Below are 22,822 nucleotides of genomic sequence, written 5' to 3' on the forward strand. Positions count from 1 at the left end.
ACTCTTTTCAGGAGTGGGAGTCGAAGAAGGGGACCTAGACTTTACAGAACCATGGAGAGCAAAGAGAAACCTGTTTGTTTTGCTTGGAGAATGTAGAAGAAGCAATGAGAAGACTGCATATTGGTGAAGACAAAGAGAAGAACAGAATAAAGAGGATAGAGTGTTTTCCTTTAACATAAAGGAAATGCACAAATATGGTGATGCTAACCAGACTACTGTAAATGTGACAGACTTGACCAATTAAAACCAGCGCAGTATTGATGTATGCTCTAACCAGGAGTTACAGTAAGTCGTGTTCATGCATGTTTACAGGGTTTTTTTTTTTTTTTTTTTTCACAAAGTTGCAAAATCAAGCATGTTGGACAGATGTTGGACCGACCTGCACAGTAAAGGGAGAGAAGGATGATTCTTACTGTAGGTTAGACAAACAGGGAAAGACTTCCTTCTGATATTCAATACATTTTATTTAATCAAATCATGTAAATGAAAATTGAAAGTGGAAAAAAAAAAAAAATCTAAATTATCATTGTCTGTGGAAGAAATATATTAGTGTGACACTGTACCTGAAATAAATAAACCAATGTTTATTGCTGTAATGTGAAATGATTACCTTAAACATTGTATGTTTATATATATATATATATATATATATATATATATATATATATATATATATATATATAAATATAGATTCAACTTTTGCACTTTATGCTGTATTTGTAATTCGCTTACTGTTTCAGTTATAGCATACATTACCCCTTGTAGGCAAACTATTTGAGAAGAAAAAAAATGCCTTGTCTGCTCGTTATGGTCATTGCACAGATGTGAACAAACCATGCATATTGGAATAAACGATTGTTTTTAAGAGACCTTTCCTTTTTTATTGTCATTTTTTTCTGTTTAACTTCCTAAGCCTTCTGAATGGTCATATAGTCTAAATGAGGAACCTAAAGTTAAGTTAAAGCATGCACCTAAAAGCACCATCTGGTGGCGAAACCAAAATAAAACAGGTACAGGACCCTAATTTCGAAATATTGTATTTAATAGATGCTATCTTAATGCTTTTGTTCCCTTTTAAAAGCAGCCTCTGCTTTTCCCTCTCTTTTGTCTTCATCAGAAGTTCTCCTCGGTTTCTTTTAAAAGGACATTATGTGTAGTGAGAATGCCTTGTTGGCTGCAGAAAGGCTGCTACTCAGACAAAATGTTTAATCGAATAAGTTGGCTTACTTAATGTCCAATAAACCTATAGTCAGAAGTTTGCATTCAACTATAAATGTAACTAATTTCACATTTATTTTTAGCTTTTAGTTATCAGTGTAGCCGTTTGATGGCTTATATAATACAAAGAAATGGTTTTATGACAAAAATATTTTTATTTCGTAGTTTTGAATGAATGACTGTCAGGACTGCCTTCATTGCCACTCTACCTCATATTGTACTGCGGCCGCTTCTATTTCAGAAGCTCAACTTTAGCCAGGTTTAACCAGTCTAAAACCAGTGTTCCTGTGTAATTATCCTGATTTTATTCCTCCTTCCCTGTAGGATACAATATCACAGAAATGCTGTTGTCTCACAGTGGGGCAGATTGTGCATGTCAGTTGCAGGGCAAATGGGCAAAATACACAATAGACTAATCTGTACAGCACAGGAAGAGACGTCTAAGAAAAGATGGAATAATCAGATCAAACGAAAAACATTCATTATTCCACCAATTCATTGCAATGCAGCAGCAAAAGAGTCTTGGCATAATGATGCCACTGCCTTGCTTTCGTTTTGGGTTTGAAAGCCTCATCCTGACTTCTGTTATTGTGGAGATATTTTAATCTTTTCCTCATCTGAACATAAGATGTTTTTCACTCAGTGTTCAGGTGTTGATTGGTTTATCGTTCTTGATCAGCAGTGCTTCAGTCCACTAATGTTTGACATTAGAATAATGGTTATTTTGGTTTGTTAAAGCCATTTTCCTAAGAACTGTGAAAGTATTGTTTGGGTAAGATGTTTAGAAATTGGGACAATGATCCCAAACTAACATTAAAATTAATTTTGAAATGCTTCCTTATTGGCCACTCCAATCATTGACCTTAACATGATATAAAATCCATGGGTTATGATTAAAAGCTGCACCAATGGCGACATACTAACACATATGGGTCAATTTAGTTGGTTTTTTTGTTGTCTTAAGAGGAGAATGGTCAAAAATCCAGTCAGATGGATGCCAGGACTTCAGTGATTGCTTCAGAAAGTCCTTATTTGTGAAAATGTTTGAGTATACCGAAGTCTTTATGCATTCATCAATATCCATGTTGCTTGCATCCATGTTGCTTGTGTTCCTGTCTCCTGTTTTGAAAATCTTTAGCAGCTTGTATCGTGAGTCCAACCTGAAAAAGGAATGTTTGAACAATGTAAACACTAATGACATTTATATCACCCAGATGTGGATAAAACATAGACAAAAACAGTCTGTTTGCTTCTTTACAAAGTTTATTTAGTACATTTCTAGTTTGTCCACAGCAGGAACCAAAATATGAAGTTAATCTGTGCTCCCATTGGTTTACCAAAGTTCTGGTTCAACACCATTGGTCCACACATGTTATGGTGCAATACTATTGGTCCAGTAGTGTTCTATCACCCTCACATTGGTTCACTAGTGTTCTGGTTTCACACTATTTTCTCACTAGTGTTTTTCTTGTGGTTGTTAACATGAAAGACCTGGGAGGGAAGAAGGAAAAAAAAAAAAAAAAAAGGCCAGGGGGGGACCTTCAGCATGCTGCTACTAAGCAGAGGTCAACGAGCTTCCATGCAACAACAAACAAACAAACAAACAGCAAAGGACGACAGCTACCAACGGAAAGGTAAACAACAGTGTCGCCTGTAAGAAGTGAGCATGGAAGCATATACAGTAAACCTTACATGTGACCTGCTGAAGCCCTCGGGAGGTTCGTCTGATATATAACAGATCTTAAAAAGGTAGAAGACACATGCGTGTGCGCTCTCACACGCCTACTGCAAACACAGCTCTCACACGCTCACGCATACACACGGGCGCACATGCATGCAAACGTAATGATCCTCGTACTTTTACAAGGAACTGCGTCCATCGTTTTTGAAAATATGACTTAACCCCATGAGCTGTGTGTAAACATAGCATACAGCAGAGTACAGGCGCATTTCAATGAATTGATTCCTTTAGTTCAACTCATAACAAGAAATGAATGTACATGCATTGCACATAGGGGGAAATGCATGACTTGTATTTAGGGGAAAAAACCCAAACATGTCTAATTCACACAATTAAAATATGATCTAAGGGTGTTTTTTTTTTTTTGTATCCATACAGCTTGTACAGCTCTTTTCTACCACAGTTTTTCCTTCCTCCCTATTTTCCAATATGCTAGATTACAACAGCCAGCTCATCATTGATTAAACATGTTCTGGTTTTCCCTTGTTTTTCTAGCCTAGAGGACAATGAAGACTGCTGACTTAACAGCTAACCAGTAGACATTCTCTGATAACCTCCAAAAGTAGTGAAAGCCATAAAATTACTGCTTAAGAACCTGCCTGGCACAAAAATTGCTATTATTTTTGGGTCCAGTCTGGGTGGGGGGAGGGTGTGGTTTTTGAATGTGTATAAAGTTTATAAAAAGGAGTCTTTTGTAACCATGAAGACAATCTACTGTTTCTACCTCTGACTTTTCAATAAAAAGATTTTGAAAAAAAAAAAAAAAAGAGCCTGGCTGTGCAAAGAGTGCTTTATCCAATCATATAGCAGGAAAATAAAGAGAAGGAAAAAGTAAGTAGAAAAGGTCCACAAAAATGACTTAACATTTATTCTTTAAATTGAACTTTATGATATGCAATGGACTGAGAAATTAACCTAAAACAACCAGTAAATTTATATTTTGTGTTATAACTCTTGGACCTGAATTATTGAAGAAAATAAACAAACCTTTTAACCTGTAATTTATTGACATGCACCTGTATATCTACTGTCCTCCCCACTTTTTCAACTCCATGTAACTCTCTGTCCTCTTTTAAACCCAGTTATGTAATACTTTAACTCTTTGGTTCTCTGTAACAGTCTGTTGAACCTAGTGTGTGACTGACTGAACTTGTCTGTCCTTTCTTTGTCTTTCTCCCCTTTCTGTAATATCTTGTAAGGATTGGAGGGAAGCAGTCTGCAAAGCCCCCCCCCCCCCCCCCCCCCCCCCCTCCATTGCCAGGGCAAGTAGAGCCAAAAAGGTTTGATTGTCCTTGATTTATGTACATCACAGTCAGTCACAGTGGGCTCTGAGAAGAGGAAGATCTTGTTCTTCCTGCTTTGTGACCTCGACTCCTCCTACCTTTCACAAGTAATGGGAATGTTGGCCTGAGATCTGTGTTTGTTTGTGGGTGAGTGTTTGTTCCTGTTGGGATGAGTACTCGTGTTTGAAAAGCATCAGTGAGAATGTCGAGAGGCTAGGATAGGTCGTCGTTGCTGCGCATCTTGCCTCCGCCGTTGAGAAGGGCTGAAGCACTGCGGCTCTTGGTCGGCGTGCCGCTGCCGGAACGCGAGAGTTCTGTCAGGTCGTGGAGGGAGGGCTCCCTGTACATGGCCACTACACAAACACACACACACACATAAATAATTAAATCAGTTCCTGAACCACTCGGGTTTGATATGGTAAATGCATTTACATAACCCTCTTCTGGTCTTATCAACCACTCAGAGCACTTTACACCTCGAGTCTCTTTCACACGTGCGCACCCTTGTTCAGTCTGTGAATTTAGTGCCCTTCAGCTCCTCCTTAATGATGGTTTTGAGCTGTTCAATACAGATGAGTGCAGTAAATTAGGATTTCCTGTCAGTAATTGGCAATCATGTAAGAAATGACCAAAGAAACAATAACTTCATTAAAGAATCAATTAGGAACCAGTCGCTCACTAACAAACAAGCAGATTAGAAGCAACCTTAGCGTTTGTTTTGAGTCAGGTTTGCGCCCATTTAATGAATGCAAATCCAATAGCCACTTCTTTCTCCACTTTGTTTTTGCTCTCTGCTGATTCCCAGGGGAAATTTACCACTCTCATGCTAACCTGGTGCATCTGGCAAGTCAAGGAGCTTTTTAGAGCTACTTGACTTACTTTTAGAGCTTTGCCATTAGAAGCCGCTGCTTGCTGGGTACAGAAGCAGGCATCCAAACAAATCAGAAGCGTTTGTGAATCAGACAAGCAGGCAAATGCTAAACACAGAGGACTTTAGCTCAGTGAGGGTCCATTACAGGCAGTAGCTGTTAGCCATTAAATAGTTATTGGTTCTGTTGATTGTGCAGTATTATTGATTAGAACCCCGGGCTAAAGCTATTTGTAATAAATGCCTCTGGGGCAAAGTTCGTCCACTGTTTTATTTTTGTCTAAAAAATATATATAAATAACAAACATAACTGGAATGTAAAAGTATACATATTATACTTTAGCTATATAAACTAGCATTTAAAAGTTGCTTATATTATGATTACATTTATTATATATTTAATTTAATAAAAAACCTTTCAAAATATGAAAGTCTGCACAGGATCTGTATGAACATAAATCATTTGATAACTGTATATATTTCTGTATACAAACCCGGTCTGTTTTTCTTGTTAAGTGCCTCGAGATGACATCTGTTTTGAGTTTGTGCTATTTGAACAGAACTGAATTGTACTGAATGATTCCTCGGTGAGGAGAGAGGGCTTCAGTACTTTGATGAGCATTTTCAGCCTGCAGAGTGACAGGCCCAAACAACAGAGCTGTCAGGCAGAGACAATGGGGGGGGGGGGGGGAGATTATAAAACTCTTTAGAGGAAGTAATTCAGGAGTAGAAAAGGAGTTCCCTTCATGCTGCCTTTAAAATCTGAGGGAACAAAAAGAAACATGAAGCTTGTACAAGAGCAACATATAGGAAGAGACTGTTAACTTATAGTGTTAATTGGCAGACAGACAGATCTAAAGATTAATTTAAAAGTTTATCTAAAAGTTGTAGGAACTATTTTGTGGTTAAGTCAATGTAACCTGACTCCGCCAGATGGATTTGCTCCACATATCCATCTGGAAACCTTCCATTGAAGTAATTTTGGGAAGGGGTGAAAATACTGGTTAGCTGATTGGCCTATGTTGGTGACAGACGGGCCAAATAAACCAATCAGATCAACGAAGCATATGACGTACTAACGGAGCAACGACGGAAACACAACCACAAGCCAGGCTACTCTTGCCGAAACCAGTCGGGAGAAGAGCAAAAACATCTTTTCCTCTGATAAAAGCCTCCAGAGCAGTGTTTTGCTCTTCTTTCAGTGAAGAAATACTCTGTAATTCAGATAAAACTTGCTCGATAGCCACGCTAACGCTAGTTTCATCGGCTGAAGCCGCCATGTTCTTTAGACTCTGTCGCGCTTCTCGTTGCGTCACACCTCAACCCGCCTCAAAGCCAACGCTGATTGGACGTTCGTTTGGTGAACGGCTCCAAATTTTCTTTAACGGAGAGTCTCCAGACTGATCTGCGAGTGACACCTTGAAAGCTCGCGAGATCAGGATGGTCTCACGAGGCTAAAGTCAATGAGCTACTTGGGAAGAAACTGAAACGCAAGTCCAGAAAGGCTGAACAAACCACTGCAAAGTTACTGTTTTTTTCTTCTGTACTTAAAGAATCTTATGGAAACACTTCATGCCCATTTAGGGTTCAATACAAAAATATTCTAAATGTCATTCCTTTATCTTCCTTTCAGGGATGATTGATATAGCATTGTTACTGTTGGTGTGACAAAAATTTTAATTTATTAATATTGGCCTGATATGTAGAAGATTCTTGTCCATCTTTTTGGCATTTGTCAGCAAGATGAAAAGTGGAAGTGAAGAATTGTGTTTTTTTAACTGAAGGAGAGGCAATGTCAAGATGTACGGCTGGAAAATATATATAATATCCGTAAAGGTCGGCTAACAGAGTGATATCAATAACAGATATTATTATCAGCCGAGATCCTTGTATTGGTTGCATGGTTTTCACTAAAAGAGAGCAGAATCAGCAGTAAACCTTTGAACAAACCTGCGATTAGACAATTACCACATCATTCTAAATAGCAGATTGTTGGTCTAAAAAACGTACATGTTGCGAATGGCTAAATAGCAACTTGAATCACATGTTGTTCTGCTTTGGCTCCTAATTTTTGTATTTACCGAATACCATTTGTGTGGACATTCTGGCAACAAAAAAACATGATTTTTAGAGTTTATTTCTTTTCTTAGGCTTTCATAATTTTATTTTGAAAGTAGATATACAAGAAATGCGGTTTAGAGAGATAGCAAAGACACGTGGTCAACAGCTCAGATGCATGACCCGCATTGAGGACGCCACCACCGTGCCACACACATCTGATTATATATCTGGCCTGATATCTCCCAGATAAAACACCATACAAGTATTTTCAGGGTTCCTAAAGCATAAGGCAAGTTAAATTCAAGACTTTTTAATGCCACTTGAAATAAAAATTTAAGACCAAATTCACAAGAAACACAAGAAAAACCCGCTTGCGACAACTTTACCCAAAGGTTTATTTTAACATGAACCACTGCACTAATGTTTCAAATTTGAAAAGCTTCCCATACAGGAAGAAAGCTAAAAACACACAAATGACAGATATATTTGAACAATTATTTAACTGAATTCATAAACTTTGTTTTAGCAGGGAACAAAACAAATCAGTTTTAAAGCCCCAACATAACCAGTCTTTTTTGCAGCTATTTTTCTTTGTATTGTTTTCTTAGTATGTTTGATTTGGTGATAAGTGGAGGCGTTGCAGAGACAAGGGTGGAACAAAACAGAGAAATACCGGCTGTTTCTTGGTAACTCGATTTTGACGCTCTGTGTTTTGCCTTAATTCCCATCGTTCCGAGCTTGAATCGCTTCTTGCACAAAATCCACTGTGCCTCATGTATGTTCCCTAGTTTTAGCCATGGAGAAAACTCTTGGCTGGAGCCAATTTTCGTTCCATTTACACTTGCTCATATTTTCCAGACAAAAAGTTAATGGTGCATCTCCCAAATGTCCCGGTTGCAACAACGCTTTTACTGGTTCCGCTATCGGGATGGAACCAATAATGGCGAGCCGTTATTATTTTTAAATACAAAAAAGGTCAATATTAATCATGATAAAAATAATCATATTTATGATGTTTTAAAAATTAAGACCTACGAAAGACTGATTTAAGACATTTTAATACCAATTAAGGCCTTAGTTTTATTTAAAAAAAATCAATGCCTTTTAAGACTTTTTAAGGACCCGCGGGAACCCTGATTTTAGACTTAGACTTCTTTATTTGTCATTTTGTATGCACAGACTGCATACAGAACGAAATTGCATTGCATACAGCTTATGAACATTTTACCTGCTTTTTAGCAGTGTATCGATAGGTAAGGATTAAATTCAGTTTGAAAGTAATGTGAGGTTCCACCCTCTTAATGATCTACACATACAATGTTAAACTACAGGTCAAATAAAGACTATTGCTTTTAAAAAGTTGAATTTCACCACACTGTCTCTTTTGCCCACTGCAGCCAAAACATGGCTGCAGTGGGCAAAGGAGACAGTGATAAAGTGAGCATGAAAGGTATGATCAGTGATGAGTCACTCATTTCCACCCATACAGACTAAAGCTTTTCTTCAATGTAAATTAATGAACTTCTTTGTTTGTTTGCCCGCACAAACTCAGAGGATTCCCACTGTCACTGATGAGGGTACTTCAGGCCAGATAGAGGAGAGAAGATAATCATTACCTTTGCAATAAATGCAATGTTGGACATGCTGAGCTTGAGACCATATTTTTATTTTTATCAGTCAAAGATAAAAAAAAAAGAAAAAAGAAAGCCTTCTTTCACATTCTGATTGGCTAAATTATCAAAATACTTAGATTGTAAGGCAGAGAAAGTTATATTTAAGTGATAAAATGTATAATTCGGGAGTTTCCTTACATATTCAAGGATTACTCTTATTAGTTACTAAGACCATTCAATATTAAAAAATCTAATTAAGACCTGTATTTTTAAATACATTTTAAACTTTATGTCAACTTTATTTCAAATTTGAAAATATTTTAATATATCTTATCATAAATATTTAAAATCGTAGATGCAGGTCATCTTAAGGAAAGGGAATAATTTAATTTCCTTGTGTGTGTGCTCCTTGCCATGTTAAGCTTGTGCAAGCTGCATTTTGAATCAAACCAAGTCAAGCATCAAGTATGTTTGTCTTAATTACACTTAGGGTTATCTTAAAAAGAACAGCAGCACATTTTAGTGAAAAATTGTTCCTCGACTCAGCAGAAAACTTAATTTATGCTGTACAATAAATCAAAAACATCATAAAAAGAATGAAACTAATACATGTTCAAAGAAGTCCTATTCTAAGAGGGAAAATAATTACTTAATTGTTTTACTTTTAGATAAAAGGAGTTTGTTTATTGCTTTGTAAGCTTAGTTTTCTCTTTTTGTGTGTTGTTTGGCTTTGGATATTTGCAAAAGTTCTGCAAAGTCACAAAAGCCACAGCAAAGGAAGTAATTTTTTCCTATTCAAAGACTGCTTCTAAACTGCACATCAGGCTTTTCTTCCATCATTTTTATAAAATGACAGGGTTGGCACATGAACAGCTGCCTCTTATCACACTTTTTTCAAAGCAAATGACTGACCAGTCAATACAGATGTTAAAGAGTGAATGCATAATAAAGAAAGGCTGTAACTTGCAGCAGCAGTGTGCAGTATGATAGCAGTAATGGGATTTTCTTACACATAAAGAAATTCAGGAAAATCAAGCCTTGCCAATATATATATGCGTGTCTTCAGTGTAATCCTGTTGTGTCCATCGGCATCAAGGCAGTGAAATTCCCAATATTCTGCAGCTGCATGAAGGGATCTGTAGCTTTTAACTATAGTTTTGTTTTAATTTTTTTTCCCCTAAAGGTATAGCGGAGGATGTTCTTTTTCCGGGTGGATCATCAAAATAAGCGTCCTAATGTCAATCATTCTGGTGATGAGTTTACGTAAGGCCGTCCTACGTGCTCGTCGATTTTTACTTACCAGTGCTGAGTCTGACATAGTAGAAAAATTGCAAATCTTCTTTTGGAAAGTAAGCTTGTATGAGCGATGCAAACAGCAACTTTTAAACGGAGCGTGCACGAGGAGAAATGGGCTCGTGCACGCTCTCGCACGTGTTTAATAGGCGTTCCCTCTCAGGTGCGGGTACAGGGCTGCGCCTACGCTTTTTTTTTTTACGAGAACACGATAATCCTCCGTTATACCTTTAATTTCTTGGCCAACTGAGTTTTGATTATTTATGTAACGTATTTATGACATCAGTAACTAGGTTATGCTATCAGTTTCAGTTTCAATGGGCAAATGTTTAGCTGGAGCATTTTTTACCTACGTTTCTCTTTAGCTCTTCTTCCACAATTCAGAGATCCGTACCCCCTTTGGCAAGATATTTGACCAATATTCACAAACAATATATCTTTTTATGTTTGGACACGATTTGTTTTTTCATTTTAGAGAAATCGTAGAAAGATATCTATGAAGCCTTTTAACAATTTAAATGGCAAGAAACAAAACAATAGAAGTCAGTCTTACTTTATCATAAATTTAAACATGTACTCCCAGTTTTTAGCATTAAAAGCTAACATCTTGTGTCCTTTAAGGCCGACGATCATTTTACCCTAAACTTCTCACTGAGACTGTTATAGCAGTGCCTAAAATCAAGTGACCAGCAGGATGTGAGCTCTTGCTCAGGTTTAGTGCAGCCCTACCTTTGAGTGGTTTGGGTATGAAGTGTGCGGCCGCCTTGTTCTTCTTCACATGGTTTCCCTTCATGATCGCTCCCTCCTTGTTGAGTCCCAGGTACCACGCCCGGCCTGACTGTTGCTGTCGGTACAGCATGGACGAGTAGGTGACGTAGTAGTTCTCAAACACCGACTCCTTGAACTTACACTCCGGGGTAAAATGTTCCTGAGCAGAGAACATGAGGTACATTAGAACAAATTGCCTAGGAAAGAAAGCAGCTGTGTGATTTAGCAGAGCATTAAAAAGGTTGCAGAATGTGCTGCAGGAAGACAGCAAAGGTACAGAACGCGTGTGTTGTGTAATAGCAGCTCTATTTCAAAACTTTCTAATCCATCCCTCCTTTTATCCATCAGGCGCTCTGCTCTTAGAGTCATTTTCTTGGCCGAGGCCGTGGTCTCAAAGAAATGAGCTGCACCAACTTAGGACAGCTGACATTTGCATTTCCTTATTCCTGCGTCTCCATAGCAACCAGCTACTCCCTTGAATACCAACCAGCCCACTGGGAAAGATGGTGGCCAGGTTGCTGAGGGAAACAGGATGATACAAAAAGGATGTTGTTTCTTACTGACATGTGTTAATACAGCAAGAATGTTGATTAGGTTTGTGCTTCGTGACGTCTGAACAGACCTGGTGCGAAAAGCAGAGGAGTGTGCCATGTGGTGTGTTTTCATTTTTTTTCTTTTTTTTTTAATATTAAGTTAGAAGATGGATCAAGTGATATCAGTTTTATGAAAGAGGTTAGAAACACAGCAGAAAGCACCCAGAATATGATGAAGCAGATATTGAGGTGGTATATGTGATTGCAAAGGCAGAGGTGAGCATCGTTTTTTATTTCCTCTTTGTTAGTTTTCATCTTTTCGGTCTCGTAGCTTTGCTTTTACAGATTGCTAGAACTGCATGTGTGTGTTATTTTGTTGGTTCTTCTTGTTATTGCTTCAACACCACCCACCACCAGCGCTGAAGAGCTAAAATGAGGTGCTTGAAGCACAGCCCTGCAGCCAACTCCAACCTTCTGGCCTGTCTGATTAAATAAACGCAGCAGTGTGCGGTTTCTGTGCGTTGGAAATGACATGAGGGCAAAAATCAGGAGAAATCTTTTCATCGAGAATGTCCAAAGGTATACAAACAAGAGCGTGAGCAGAAGAAATGAATCCTTGGAAGAATATCAAGAGACAGATAAGTTGGGCTCAGATGGTGTGCCATCAAGGTGTTGATGTGACGATAGTGCAGTAATGAGTGTTCCCTCCGTGGATGCGTTTGCTTCATTACTCAGTGTGACGTTGATTTATGATATTAGTCACAACAGTGCCTTTTTTTATGTGACCTACCGAGGTGTAGACGAAGCCTTCGTTGTTCATGGCCAGGTAGAGTTTGGTCTGGACTCCCTGGATTGCCACGACACGAAGCCCCACGGGGATAAGGTTGAACACGGCTGTACAAAGAGCCAAACAAGGAACACACAGACACACAGAGAGAAAAGCAAATGGATGTTCAGAGGGAGGGAAACAGAGAACGATCCTCATCAATATCACTGACATAATGACACTTCCATTTTGCCACTGAGAGGCTGTTTTGAAAGTTTAGTCAGGCACAAACAGTTTGGCTTTCTGGACAAGCAAGCAAATAGGAAGGAGTTGTCAACAAAGTTTTCTGTCTTATGAAAGATAAGTGAGTACTCACTCTTCAACATTTACATGTTCATAAATGTATAAAAAGGAGAATGTAGGGTTTGATTTTTTTTAAACAAATAAACATGAGCAAAGTTTGGTTTGCATTTGCAATTTAAAGATGGAGTGGAAGTATAGTCAAAACTATAAATCTATTAAAATGCACCTGAGCACCTAAACTGACAAGCCGAACAAGAAGAGCATAAATCAGGGAAGCAGCCAAGAGATTCATAATAATGCTGAAGGAGTTGCAGCTCAGGTAGGAGAATCTGTTAAAGGGACAACTGTGTACTTCACAAATCTGGCCTTTATGGAAGAATGGGGTAATAAAGGCCATAAGACGTCCTGTTTCTAGCTGCTACAAGGAGATGTAGGGGAGACAAAAAAAAACAAGTGGTTTCACCAGACACATGCATGTAGATGTTTTTCTTTAAGGTTTTGTTGCTTTAATTACCTAAAATTGCCATTTGTCCAGTGTTGATGGTGACAAGACAGGACTTTACTATTGTGTAAAAAACTACTACTAAGCATAAATATTAAAAGATTATCCCAACAACTCCTGTTGTGTATCCTTCTGCATATTTATTTTTCATGACAAGAATATGATCTATGACTCTGCAAAGCAAGATGGAAAGGCTTTGTTTGGCCTATCACAAATACTACAAGTCAATGTTACTTAAAAATGTTTTAGGACATGTTGGAAGGCACTCTAAAAATATTACTATTTGAGTTTTTCAATTTTTTCATTATGAGTGATATATTCATATCTCTTGGCATATTACCAATAAATAACACAATAGTATTTGAAAGCATATAAAGATTTGGGTAAGACGGCAGTAACCCTAGAATGGTTGTGGTGTAATTCTACAGAGAAATCGCCCATGTCAATGAAAACCATTCAGCTTTAATTTTACGACCGATCATTGAGTACATCCCCATTTTTTAGGACTGACTAGAAGTTATTCCCACTTGGTAAAATAACTGACACAACAATAGTGCGTTAGAAAACACCACAAACTCTTTATGTGCTTTTAGGCACTGCTCAGAAGATTGTTGCAGCGCCAATGGTATCTTTCAGCATAAGAGGCTGCCACTGTAGGGGAGTGCTGCTGCTGTGTGGGAGGTGTGATTGGTCTGCAGAAATGTTTAGGTTAGTGTCAAAGCAAAATGCAAGAGAGAGCCAGTATGCAGCTTTTTACTCAGGCAGACATTGCATTATATAAATTGAATTCAGTATATTTATGTGGCGCCAATATTCCGCAAAGGTCATCTCTAGGCACAGTGGAGGAATATCTAATAGCAGTAAAAAAAAAAAAGGCCAAATAATAACAGCTAATTTCGTTTGGGTGTAGTTTAGTTACAATTCAAGATGCAACAATCTTTCTAATTCATGCATTTCAGTTGAAGCCAGGTTATGTCACATACCAATTATCGACATTAAAGCTCAGCTAAATGTGTTCAGATTCAGTAACTTAAAAAAAGAATTAGTACATTAGATCAAATGAGTTTAAGGCAATTAGTAAAATGTTTCATTAAAAGAAGCTTTGCCATGAGATAGTGATAATGCTGCGGTTTATCTCCATTCACATACGGCTTTCCGCATGCTTCACTGCTGGAATATTCATCAAATAAAATGTGCCTCTTGGTTTATTACACGTGTGAGGCAGACGTTATGGTAACTCAATAGTTACATGGAATTGTAGATTATTCCACGGAAAATCATGAAGACAGGCACGATTATGGCATGATCATTTTCTGTACTCATTTTACCAAAAGATTAATGAAATGAAGAAAAAGTGTGTGAATGTAGACTGACAAGCAGGCCTCCTCGAGTGCTGACCAATTTCCACAGTACTCTGGTTATCACGTACTCTTGGTGTAAAATGTCAATGTTTCCATCATTTAAAAGCACTCTAGCAACAGTTCACTGATCTACATCGATAATACATATCACTTTGTAGAATCACGTCTGTCATTGTAGAAAACCCATCCTCTTGGTGTTGCTTTGAAGTAGAGACTGACACGGGAGTGGATCTTCGCTCCTGTCCCGTCCCACTCCCACAGAAAAAAATTGTGTCCCGTCCCGATCCCGGGCCAGAGTAGAAATCTAAATCCTGTCCCGTCCCACTCCTAGTGAAATTACTCCCAATCCCATTCAGAATGACTCCCGCTCCTGCACCACTCCCATTCTTGTTGTCTTCAGTAAGATTTCTGCCAATGCATTGAATCTGAATTTCTATGAAGGGTCAGTTAAGTTCCTGTTTCTAACTGTAGTAACTGTTGGTCCCTCCATTGTTGTTTTTGAGCGCGGGTGAAAAACTCGGAGAGGAAGCACTGTTGGTTTTTGGGTCGTGTAGTTTTTTTTAACTCGCATTATAGTGTAGGCTTCAAGAAAAAAAACTACAAAATGGCGGCGCCAGTACTGGATTTTTTTTCTTTCTATTTTATTTTATTTTTTGGCATCGATCCTAGTTTTTTTTTTGTTACTATTGGTTTGCTCCCACTCCCGTCTGCTCCCGTTAATGTTTAATCCTGTACCAATCACGTGATCGTTGAATCCCGGGACCCGTGGGATTCCCGAAAAAATGTCAGTCTCTACTTTGAAGTAGCTTGTGGCGTCTGTTGCTCTGCTCCCTGGTTGATGCTTTGGTCCGATATTAGCTTCTTTTTTTTTGTTTTAGTATCGGCGGATTCATGCAGGCGTTCTTCGATTCATTATTGCATTCAGAAGCCATGCCTTGAGATCATGGGAAATGCATGTATTGAGTATTTTTTTATTTTTTTATATCAGCTTCAAAAAATGGTCCAAAAAAATGGCAGTACATATCAGGAAATTGTTCGACTATTGTCATAATAATCAGTGTGGGCATTAGGGATGGGCATTTAATCACATTTGCAATAAATCTCAATTTAACAATATTCATTTTTTTCAAATCACAGAGGCAATCAATTTTAGTCACTTTGGGTGGCAGTTGAAATCTCTGATGTTGCTTCTATTTTGAATTACCCGTTACTGTAAAATGACTACAGTTGTATATTGGTTATTTCTTCTCCAGGTGCACAGTATTTATATTTTTAAAACACTTTACAGTACAGTATTTTATTTGTTTATTTTTATCTCTTTACTATTATGGTATTTTTTACACTCTTCTAAGGTCCAAATATTGTGTGAGCATTTTTTTGTATTTTTTTTTTTTTGCTGCTGTACACCAGAATTTCCCCATTGAGGGACAAAAAAAGGGATTTTCTATTCTATCCTATTCTTTTCTATTCTATTCAGAAAGCTAGAGAGTTACAGCTAAATCCATGCATGCAGGTACAGCTTTCAAAAACTGAAACCCTGAGGTAAAACATCTACAAGCTTGGAGTTAGTGCAAATAAAAACAGAGATAAAATCGGTTAATGGTTAATAATTATCGCAATTTTAGATTTTTGGCTACATGACTCAGCCCTAATGGGCCTCTGCCTTTATATCAGTCTACCTGTACATTGGAAAAAGCCTGACAGTAATACCCTCCATTAACAAAGTCTAGTGTCTAGTTCAGCTGTCAGTAAGACAAGGAAGCGAGCCACACTCAGCTGCCTCCAGTCAGTTAATCTGTCTCACCTGCTCCTTGTTTCAGTCATCGCTCTCCCAGTATACATATACATATATATATATATATATATATATATATATATATATATATATATATATATATATATATATATATATATATATATATATATAGTTTCAGTTCAGTGTCTCTTCCTGCTGTCCCTCTCTCCTTGAACTCCCTGTTGCTGCAGAACTTCCTGTTTAGCTTGGTTTACACATTCTCTGTTTGGCTTACCTGCATTTGAGTACTTACACCACATAATAGAGGACAAATTAAAATATTAGAGAGGGTTTATGTATAAATTTCAAACAGAACTTTTGCAGCACGGCAAAATTATTGAAACTTAAAATTTTGTACCTAATTATTTTGCTTTTTAATTTATAAAAGCTCTCTTTTTTTCTAAGGCCTTCATCCTTGTAAAATGTTTCTGATGCTCTATTGCAAGCCAGAAGTGTGGGAACACTTCTAGCAGACAGTATAAATAAAGTCAGCTGTAATTATCTGTGATATTTTCCATTCATACGGAAAAGTCACCGCTGTAGTTGATGAGAAGCTGTCGAAGGTCTGTGATTATTTCCTACTGTTTTGTGTGTCGAGCCTTTATTTAATTACAGTCAATCAGCCAACCATGTTCTTTTTAATGACCGTGGTTGTTTGGAGACTTGAATTACAGGGATTATCTCTCCAAACCCCCTGACACGGGTGACAAAGTTCACATAGGCGTTAACGTGATGTATACTGCGTGCAATCATTTAATTAAAGAAAACACTTCCATGTGTTTGGTTCTGTACTCAGAAGTGGGTGGCCTGAGAAGCAGTAGATTAGTGCATGATGCTGCCAAACCGATTGTGCGACAGAAGACCCGATACATAGCTTCAGAATGTCATCCAAATTGGCTATAGCTGTATCAAACTAATAGGTTAATGCTTTAGTATGAAGTGTGTATGTGCGTGTTTGGGGTGGGCAGAAGAGATGGAGACCTATTATTGTGGTGCAACATGGTATCTTTCATTATTTCTGAAATTGAAAAACCCCACCTTGTTTTCGGTTGATGTTTAATCAATTTATTTAACCAGTCGACACCAATAGATTTTACAGACAGTGTTGCCACCTGGCATTTGGAGAGGGAAAAAAAATGTGTTCACTCTTCCTAATTAAATAAGCACTTTACATGTTGAATGACTGCCTGAATTAAATGGTCAGGATCAAACATGTTTCCACGTAGTGACGTTTATCTTTAAATTGGATTTAGTCAGAGTTAGATGCTAACCCCAAAGTGCTTATAAAGGTGCTAAATTAAATCTGCATCTTTGCTTGATACCAAACCTTCGACATAATGCAATACTCTTCAATTGTGTGAAGTTAAAGCCAAGCTATGACTAGGGAGAGAAGAAAGTAGGGGACGTGCCTTTCTTTAATGCTTCTTTTTTAATCTAAAGGCAATAAAAAGGTTATTGTATTTGAGAAAGCCCTGTACTGAAACAGCAGTTCAAGTTAGAAAGTTGCCCCAGCAGCTTACAGTACAAACTAACAAAAGCACTAACCTGACGTTAGAGCAGAACTTCTTAATAAATTATCTACTGTTTAGGACTTCAATTTAAGAATTCCCTATCATATTTTAGACAAACCTTAAAATTCAAGGTTTAAAGTTTCAGAGAAATTTAAAATGTAATAATATCTTAAAAGGTTTTAAAATAGGGCTGAAATAATTAAGCCGGATAATTATGATCAACTTTAGTAATTAAGCAATTTATCATCATATAACTGCCAAATAAAGACTTTAAAATAAAAAAATAAGCTGGAGGACCAACCCACTCAGGGCAGAAATTATATCAAAATTGCAAAAAATTATAAAACCATTTTCAACTCAAGATGAAAAACTTTTTTGTCCATTAAAATGTTCTAACCAGAACTTCCCATTTAGCATAGATTTTGATTAATTTAGATTAGATTCTATATAAAATCTTTAAGGAACCTGTAGCCATCTTATTACGAATAAATGAATTTAAAAAAAGGAGTATCATTGAATTCCAAGCTTTATAGAATACCCCAACAAAAGCCTTGTTATGGCTTAGAAAATATACAATTTGAACAAAAACGCTAAGTATTGGCACCCACACTACTCCAGACATTTTGAATTGAGAAAGCTTCCTCGGTGGGTAGCGAAACGTCTTCAAACTTGGAAGAAAAAAAAAAGTTCCTTAGTTTTGTTTTTAACTTTTTTTGGACTGACTATGACCTGAATGACTGAGAATCTTCACCAACATAATCAAATATGGTACCATACATTTGTTTTTATGGAAGACCTTTATTTTTTTTATGAACAAACGACCACAGCTCCTTACAGTTACTTTGACACTGTGTCCACAATCAATAAGTTAATGGGCCAGAGTTTCCTTAAACCTAATGTAAGAAAAGAAAGAGGTCAACCTTTCTCTAGCAAAAGATGCAAGATCTGAGATGAGGTCAAAGTTAGGCTTGACATGGCTATAAACCACAGAACAAACAGATACTGTTTTAGATTGTAACATTTTATCAATGGCCTTTTTATCAAACTTTTTATCAAAAGCAAAACTATAATGCACTTCAAAGTTCCTTTCAAGAATGAACTGCTAAGTTATTTGAGACCAGTTCACATAAAGGTTCTGGGAACCAACGTCAGGCATAAAACAGGGGCAAAATATTCTCATTATCAGTTCGTATGAAATCGTACGAAAGGTTATGCACAGTATTTCGTAGGTTTTTGACATTTTTCCTCGAGAAAACATATCAGTGCGCATGCGCAGCCAACCAGACGAAAAAAGCAGATCGGCGGACGGACGTAAAACTGGGATGGACAAGCTTTCCACAGTGCAATAATTACTTCATGATGTTTCTCACTAGGTTGCTTGTTGTTTTGTATGTTAGGGTTAGGGTTAATTGTATGTTAAATTGTATGTTATTGAATGGTGCGCTAGATGCGCATGCGCACTGATATCTTGTCTCGAGGCAAGACGTAAAAATATGACGAAATAGGACGAAAAAAACGTCAGACAGGGGGCAGCATTTAATTTATATGCACCACAGTTCTGGAACATGAGGCTTGGACTGTTGCTCTTTAAGAAAAGAACTGATTTTTTTTTCTTTTAAGATTTTTATGTCTTCAATTTATTTCTATCACTGCATAAAGATTTTTTTCATTGCCGATATAATCTAATCCACTTTATTTATGCAGCACATTTAACAAAAAATGTTTCCACTGCACATAAAAACAAACAAAAAAACTCAACACACACAAAACAAAGAAGTAAGAGTTTAAATTAATAAATAAATAAAGAGGACAAAGAGGAACACACAATTATGCAGTGTTAAAAGCCAAAGAGATAAAAAGTGGGTCTTAAGATGAGACTTAAAAACTCCACTATTGGCTGTTAATATATGGAGGGCAAAGTATAGTAAGTCCTGGACCAACGACAGTAAAGGCTCTGTTCCCTCTGGTTTGAATCCTTTTCTTAGACACTATTAGCTGCCATTTCATGCTTATGAGTGACAGCTACTATTTTAAAATGTCTCTTTTTTATTGGTTTCTTTTACAACATATCCCTGTAAAAACCTTTAATCAATCAACATTTAAGATATAAAGTAAACAAAGTATGAAGTGGCTCCTTAAACATCATCATTGCTGACTTGCTGTTTTAATCTGTACAAACCGATATTAGAGTTTAGCTAAATCTGCTTTTACACGGTTATCATTACCCTAATCCTTTCCATTCTCTGTTTCATGGTAATTAACTCAAATAGTGTTTCAAACGGAAAAATGAGACACTCCTTGAAGAAGAAAATGCATTAATTGTGCAAAGAGCAACACCTTCATATCAATGTTAAAAATATAAGTAGCAAAACTAAATAATATACTCAATGTACCACAGATGTACTACTTATTAAATTTTTTTTCCTATTTTTTAATGACGTATCACAAAGTTTTGCCATTACTATATCAGTGGTTGCAATGTGATAATCAAAAAGGACAGTTTAAAAGCAATATTTGGTTGGATATCATATTTAATGCACCCTGTCTTCTCTATAAAAAAAAAAAAATCAAGGTGGATAGTCTCTATATTTTATTAGCTGATATATGAAAGCTTCCAAAAAAATGTGTGGTCGCTGAATAATAGAGAACAAAGAAGCAAGTAAGGAAATTGTGGGTTATTTAATATCTTTATCCATCTCCTCATATATATTAATATATATATCTATATACTTGTATGGTGAAACCGTCTTTTATAAAAGCCTTTTTAATTATGATTTAAGATAATCAGTGATTCTGAAGACATGAAGAGTAAATTTTAAACTAGACAATTACTTGAATATGATAAATTGAAAAATGTTGACATTTCTCAAAGTAGCTCCTACCCATATGCTTCATTGTGTCCAGCCAAATCTCTGTTTCCAGGGCCGAAACCATCAGACCCATTAGCCCTCCTAAAACTCCACCGAAACATTTTGGGACACCATATCCCTTCGAATTATCAGCCAGGAGGTAAAAGCTCCAATTCCCCAGGGTTATCCCCAACATTACTTCCTTTGTAACCTTTCCTGCTGCATTTTATTCTGGAAGAAGTTCAAATATTCAGCTCAAAAAGGCTTCAACAAGCATCGTCATTTCTCACTCATTGCAATTACATAAACATATATATGTAACTTATACACTATAGTGTGCCTGCATGTTATGTAACTAGTTATCAGTCTCACAGCAAACCTTATTTAAATGCATGAGGACAAAATTTAACTGTAAATATATAAAAAATACCTGCTTTTATTCATTTGCAAAAGTATATTTAGTAGTAATTTGCACTCAAATTGTATTATACTTGGTATATAGCTAAAACAATATTGCACACACTTTAATAAGCATACTTATCAGTAATGAGGTCTGACAATATGATAAATCTGTACTTGGTTCAACATTGTTTCAGCAGGGAAATAGATCAGAACAAATTATTAACCACCTTTTCTGTTTTTGTACTTGGAAAAATTAATTATACAGAAGTTCTACACCATTTATTTCTGTATTTCTGCTTTGGTTTGTGGTATAAAGCAAAATAAAAACAAAACAAAAAAAACATCCTTACCATAGGTGCTGTCCTCATCCTTGGTTCCATCGACGGTTCCATCAGACTGCATCTGTAGCTGGAAGCCCTGGCGACTGGAGAGCCTGGTCACTATGCCCTTTAGCTGGGGCTCTGAAAGAGAGGATGGACATGAAACACTTCAGAATTCACGTTTGGAACAGGGTGGTTTTTAACCTTCATTCTTTTCCAGCTTTTATTACACCCAGATGACTGTGAAGTGATGTCACAGGACAAAGCCTCAGCCTCCTTTTTGCATGATGTTTGTTTGCAGACACCTGCTGCTACAGGACTTCACAGCGGGACAAAAAATGAAGTGAATTAACAGCAGGCTGCACATTTCAAACCCCAGTAACACATCTTGATGGTGAAACTGGAAGAAATGATGAGCCTGCTTTAGTGATGAAGAAAAAAAAATGGTGTTGATGATGATGCTGATGGCTGCTTCTTTTCTTCCCCCCCTTCCCTCCCCGTCAAACCTGGTGGTCGCCTTCTCTTCCTCTTTTTTCTCGATCCAAACAATTTGACTCGAGAGAAAACATTCAGCTTGCTCGGTTTCTCGTTGGCGCCCTTGCTGTTGCTCGGACTGCTGCTGCCGCGGCAGGCGTTCGCCTTCTCTCGCTCCCTCGCCTGCCGCTTCTGGCGAATCAGGGAGCTGGCGATCGCTGCTGCACGGGACATGCTGCTCACCCCGGCGGCGTGGAACCAGTCTGTGCGTCCCGGCTGGACGGCGCGTCCGCGGACGAGCCGGTAGGGGTGTGTGTGTGTCTGTGTGTGTGTGAAGAGGGGAAAAATGAGGGGTTCTATGCCACCCACTCAGTTCGCATCACACATTGGGCCGATGAAGGCTTGCAGATTTCCGTGGGGCTTTTTTTTTCTTCTTGGATAAACATCCAGAATCCTCCATCGGTGCGTCCGGGCGCCTCATGGAAGCAGGTGCAGAAAGGTTCCTGCGCCTCAGCCTGAACGAAACCACCTCCCATCCCCCAGGGAGGGGGGTGAGTGGGGGGTCTTGAGTGTCAAAACTGTCCGACAACCACCTCAGGTGATTTCTCTTCTTTCCCCGAGTGTCCCGCGAGAGCGTGGAAGGAGAGCGGAGGCTGCGTAAAAACCCACTCCGCGTCCAAGTAGCGAATCAACAGCTTCTTAAACTGGTGTGAACGGCGCCCCGGCTGTTGTTGTAGAGGATCACTGCAGCTGCTGCCTGCTCTGCTCCTGTCCTCCTGCTCCTCTCCGCGGAGACGCTCCGCTCCTCGACGCTGTGCGCGGCAGGAATGCAGCAGCCGCAACGTTTGTCAATGGAACAGCTCGAGGCGCGATGGGCTGCGGGGGGATCATGATGCTGCCGTGCCGTTCATAAAACTGCTGCAGCCCAGCCCGCTCAGAGGAGGAGATGCGATGGGGAGGGGAGGGGGGGCATGCTGAGGGGGGGGAGGAGGGGTGCAGGTGGGGAAGGGAAGGGGTTCTGGAAGCTCCGTCAGATTTAGGACACCTGTAGCCCTGTACCCCACGTGGCATGATATTTACATGTTCAGCTGATGTGTGATAGGCAGGAGGGGGGGGGGGAGGAGGAGGAGGGTGGGTGTAATGTATGAGGAGGGGAATAAA

The 22,822-nt window shown here is 38.2% G+C and overlaps 2 protein-coding genes across 4 annotated transcripts in view; one reads left to right on the forward strand and one right to left on the reverse strand.

Annotated features, from left to right (window-relative positions):
• afap1l1b (actin filament associated protein 1-like 1b) overlaps window positions 1-502 on the forward strand; it is a 42,083-nt gene extending 41,581 nt beyond the window's left edge. The window contains exon 19 of the mRNA XM_038299450.1: window positions 12-502. Coding sequence (XP_038155378.1) covers window positions 12-38 — 27 coding nt within the window. The 3' untranslated portion in view covers window positions 39-502. The remainder of the gene's footprint in view (window positions 1-11) is intronic.
• Window positions 503-2,463: 1,961 nt separating this feature from the next.
• Window positions 2,464-22,822, reverse strand: part of LOC119792695 (fibroblast growth factor 13-like) — a 36,512-nt gene continuing 16,153 nt past the window's right edge. For 2 of the 3 annotated variants that reach the window (XM_038299443.1, XM_038299441.1), the window contains exons 2-5: window positions 21,218-21,328; window positions 12,169-12,272; window positions 10,807-11,005; window positions 2,464-4,595 (exon numbers count right to left, since the gene is read on the reverse strand). In XM_038299443.1, the coding sequence (XP_038155371.1) occupies window positions 4,456-4,595; window positions 10,807-11,005; window positions 12,169-12,272; window positions 21,218-21,328 (554 nt within the window). In that variant the 3' untranslated portion in view covers window positions 2,464-4,455. Of the gene's footprint in view, window positions 4,596-10,806; window positions 11,006-12,168; window positions 12,273-21,217; window positions 21,329-21,693; window positions 22,599-22,822 lie in introns of those variants that run through there. The other variant, XM_038299442.1, reaches the window with a different exon arrangement.

This window comes from Cyprinodon tularosa, unplaced genomic scaffold (genome assembly GCF_016077235.1).
Source record: "Cyprinodon tularosa strain WSP-4 unplaced genomic scaffold, ASM1607723v1 ctg429, whole genome shotgun sequence".
NCBI classification, from domain to species: Eukaryota; Metazoa; Chordata; class Actinopteri; order Cyprinodontiformes; family Cyprinodontidae; genus Cyprinodon; species Cyprinodon tularosa.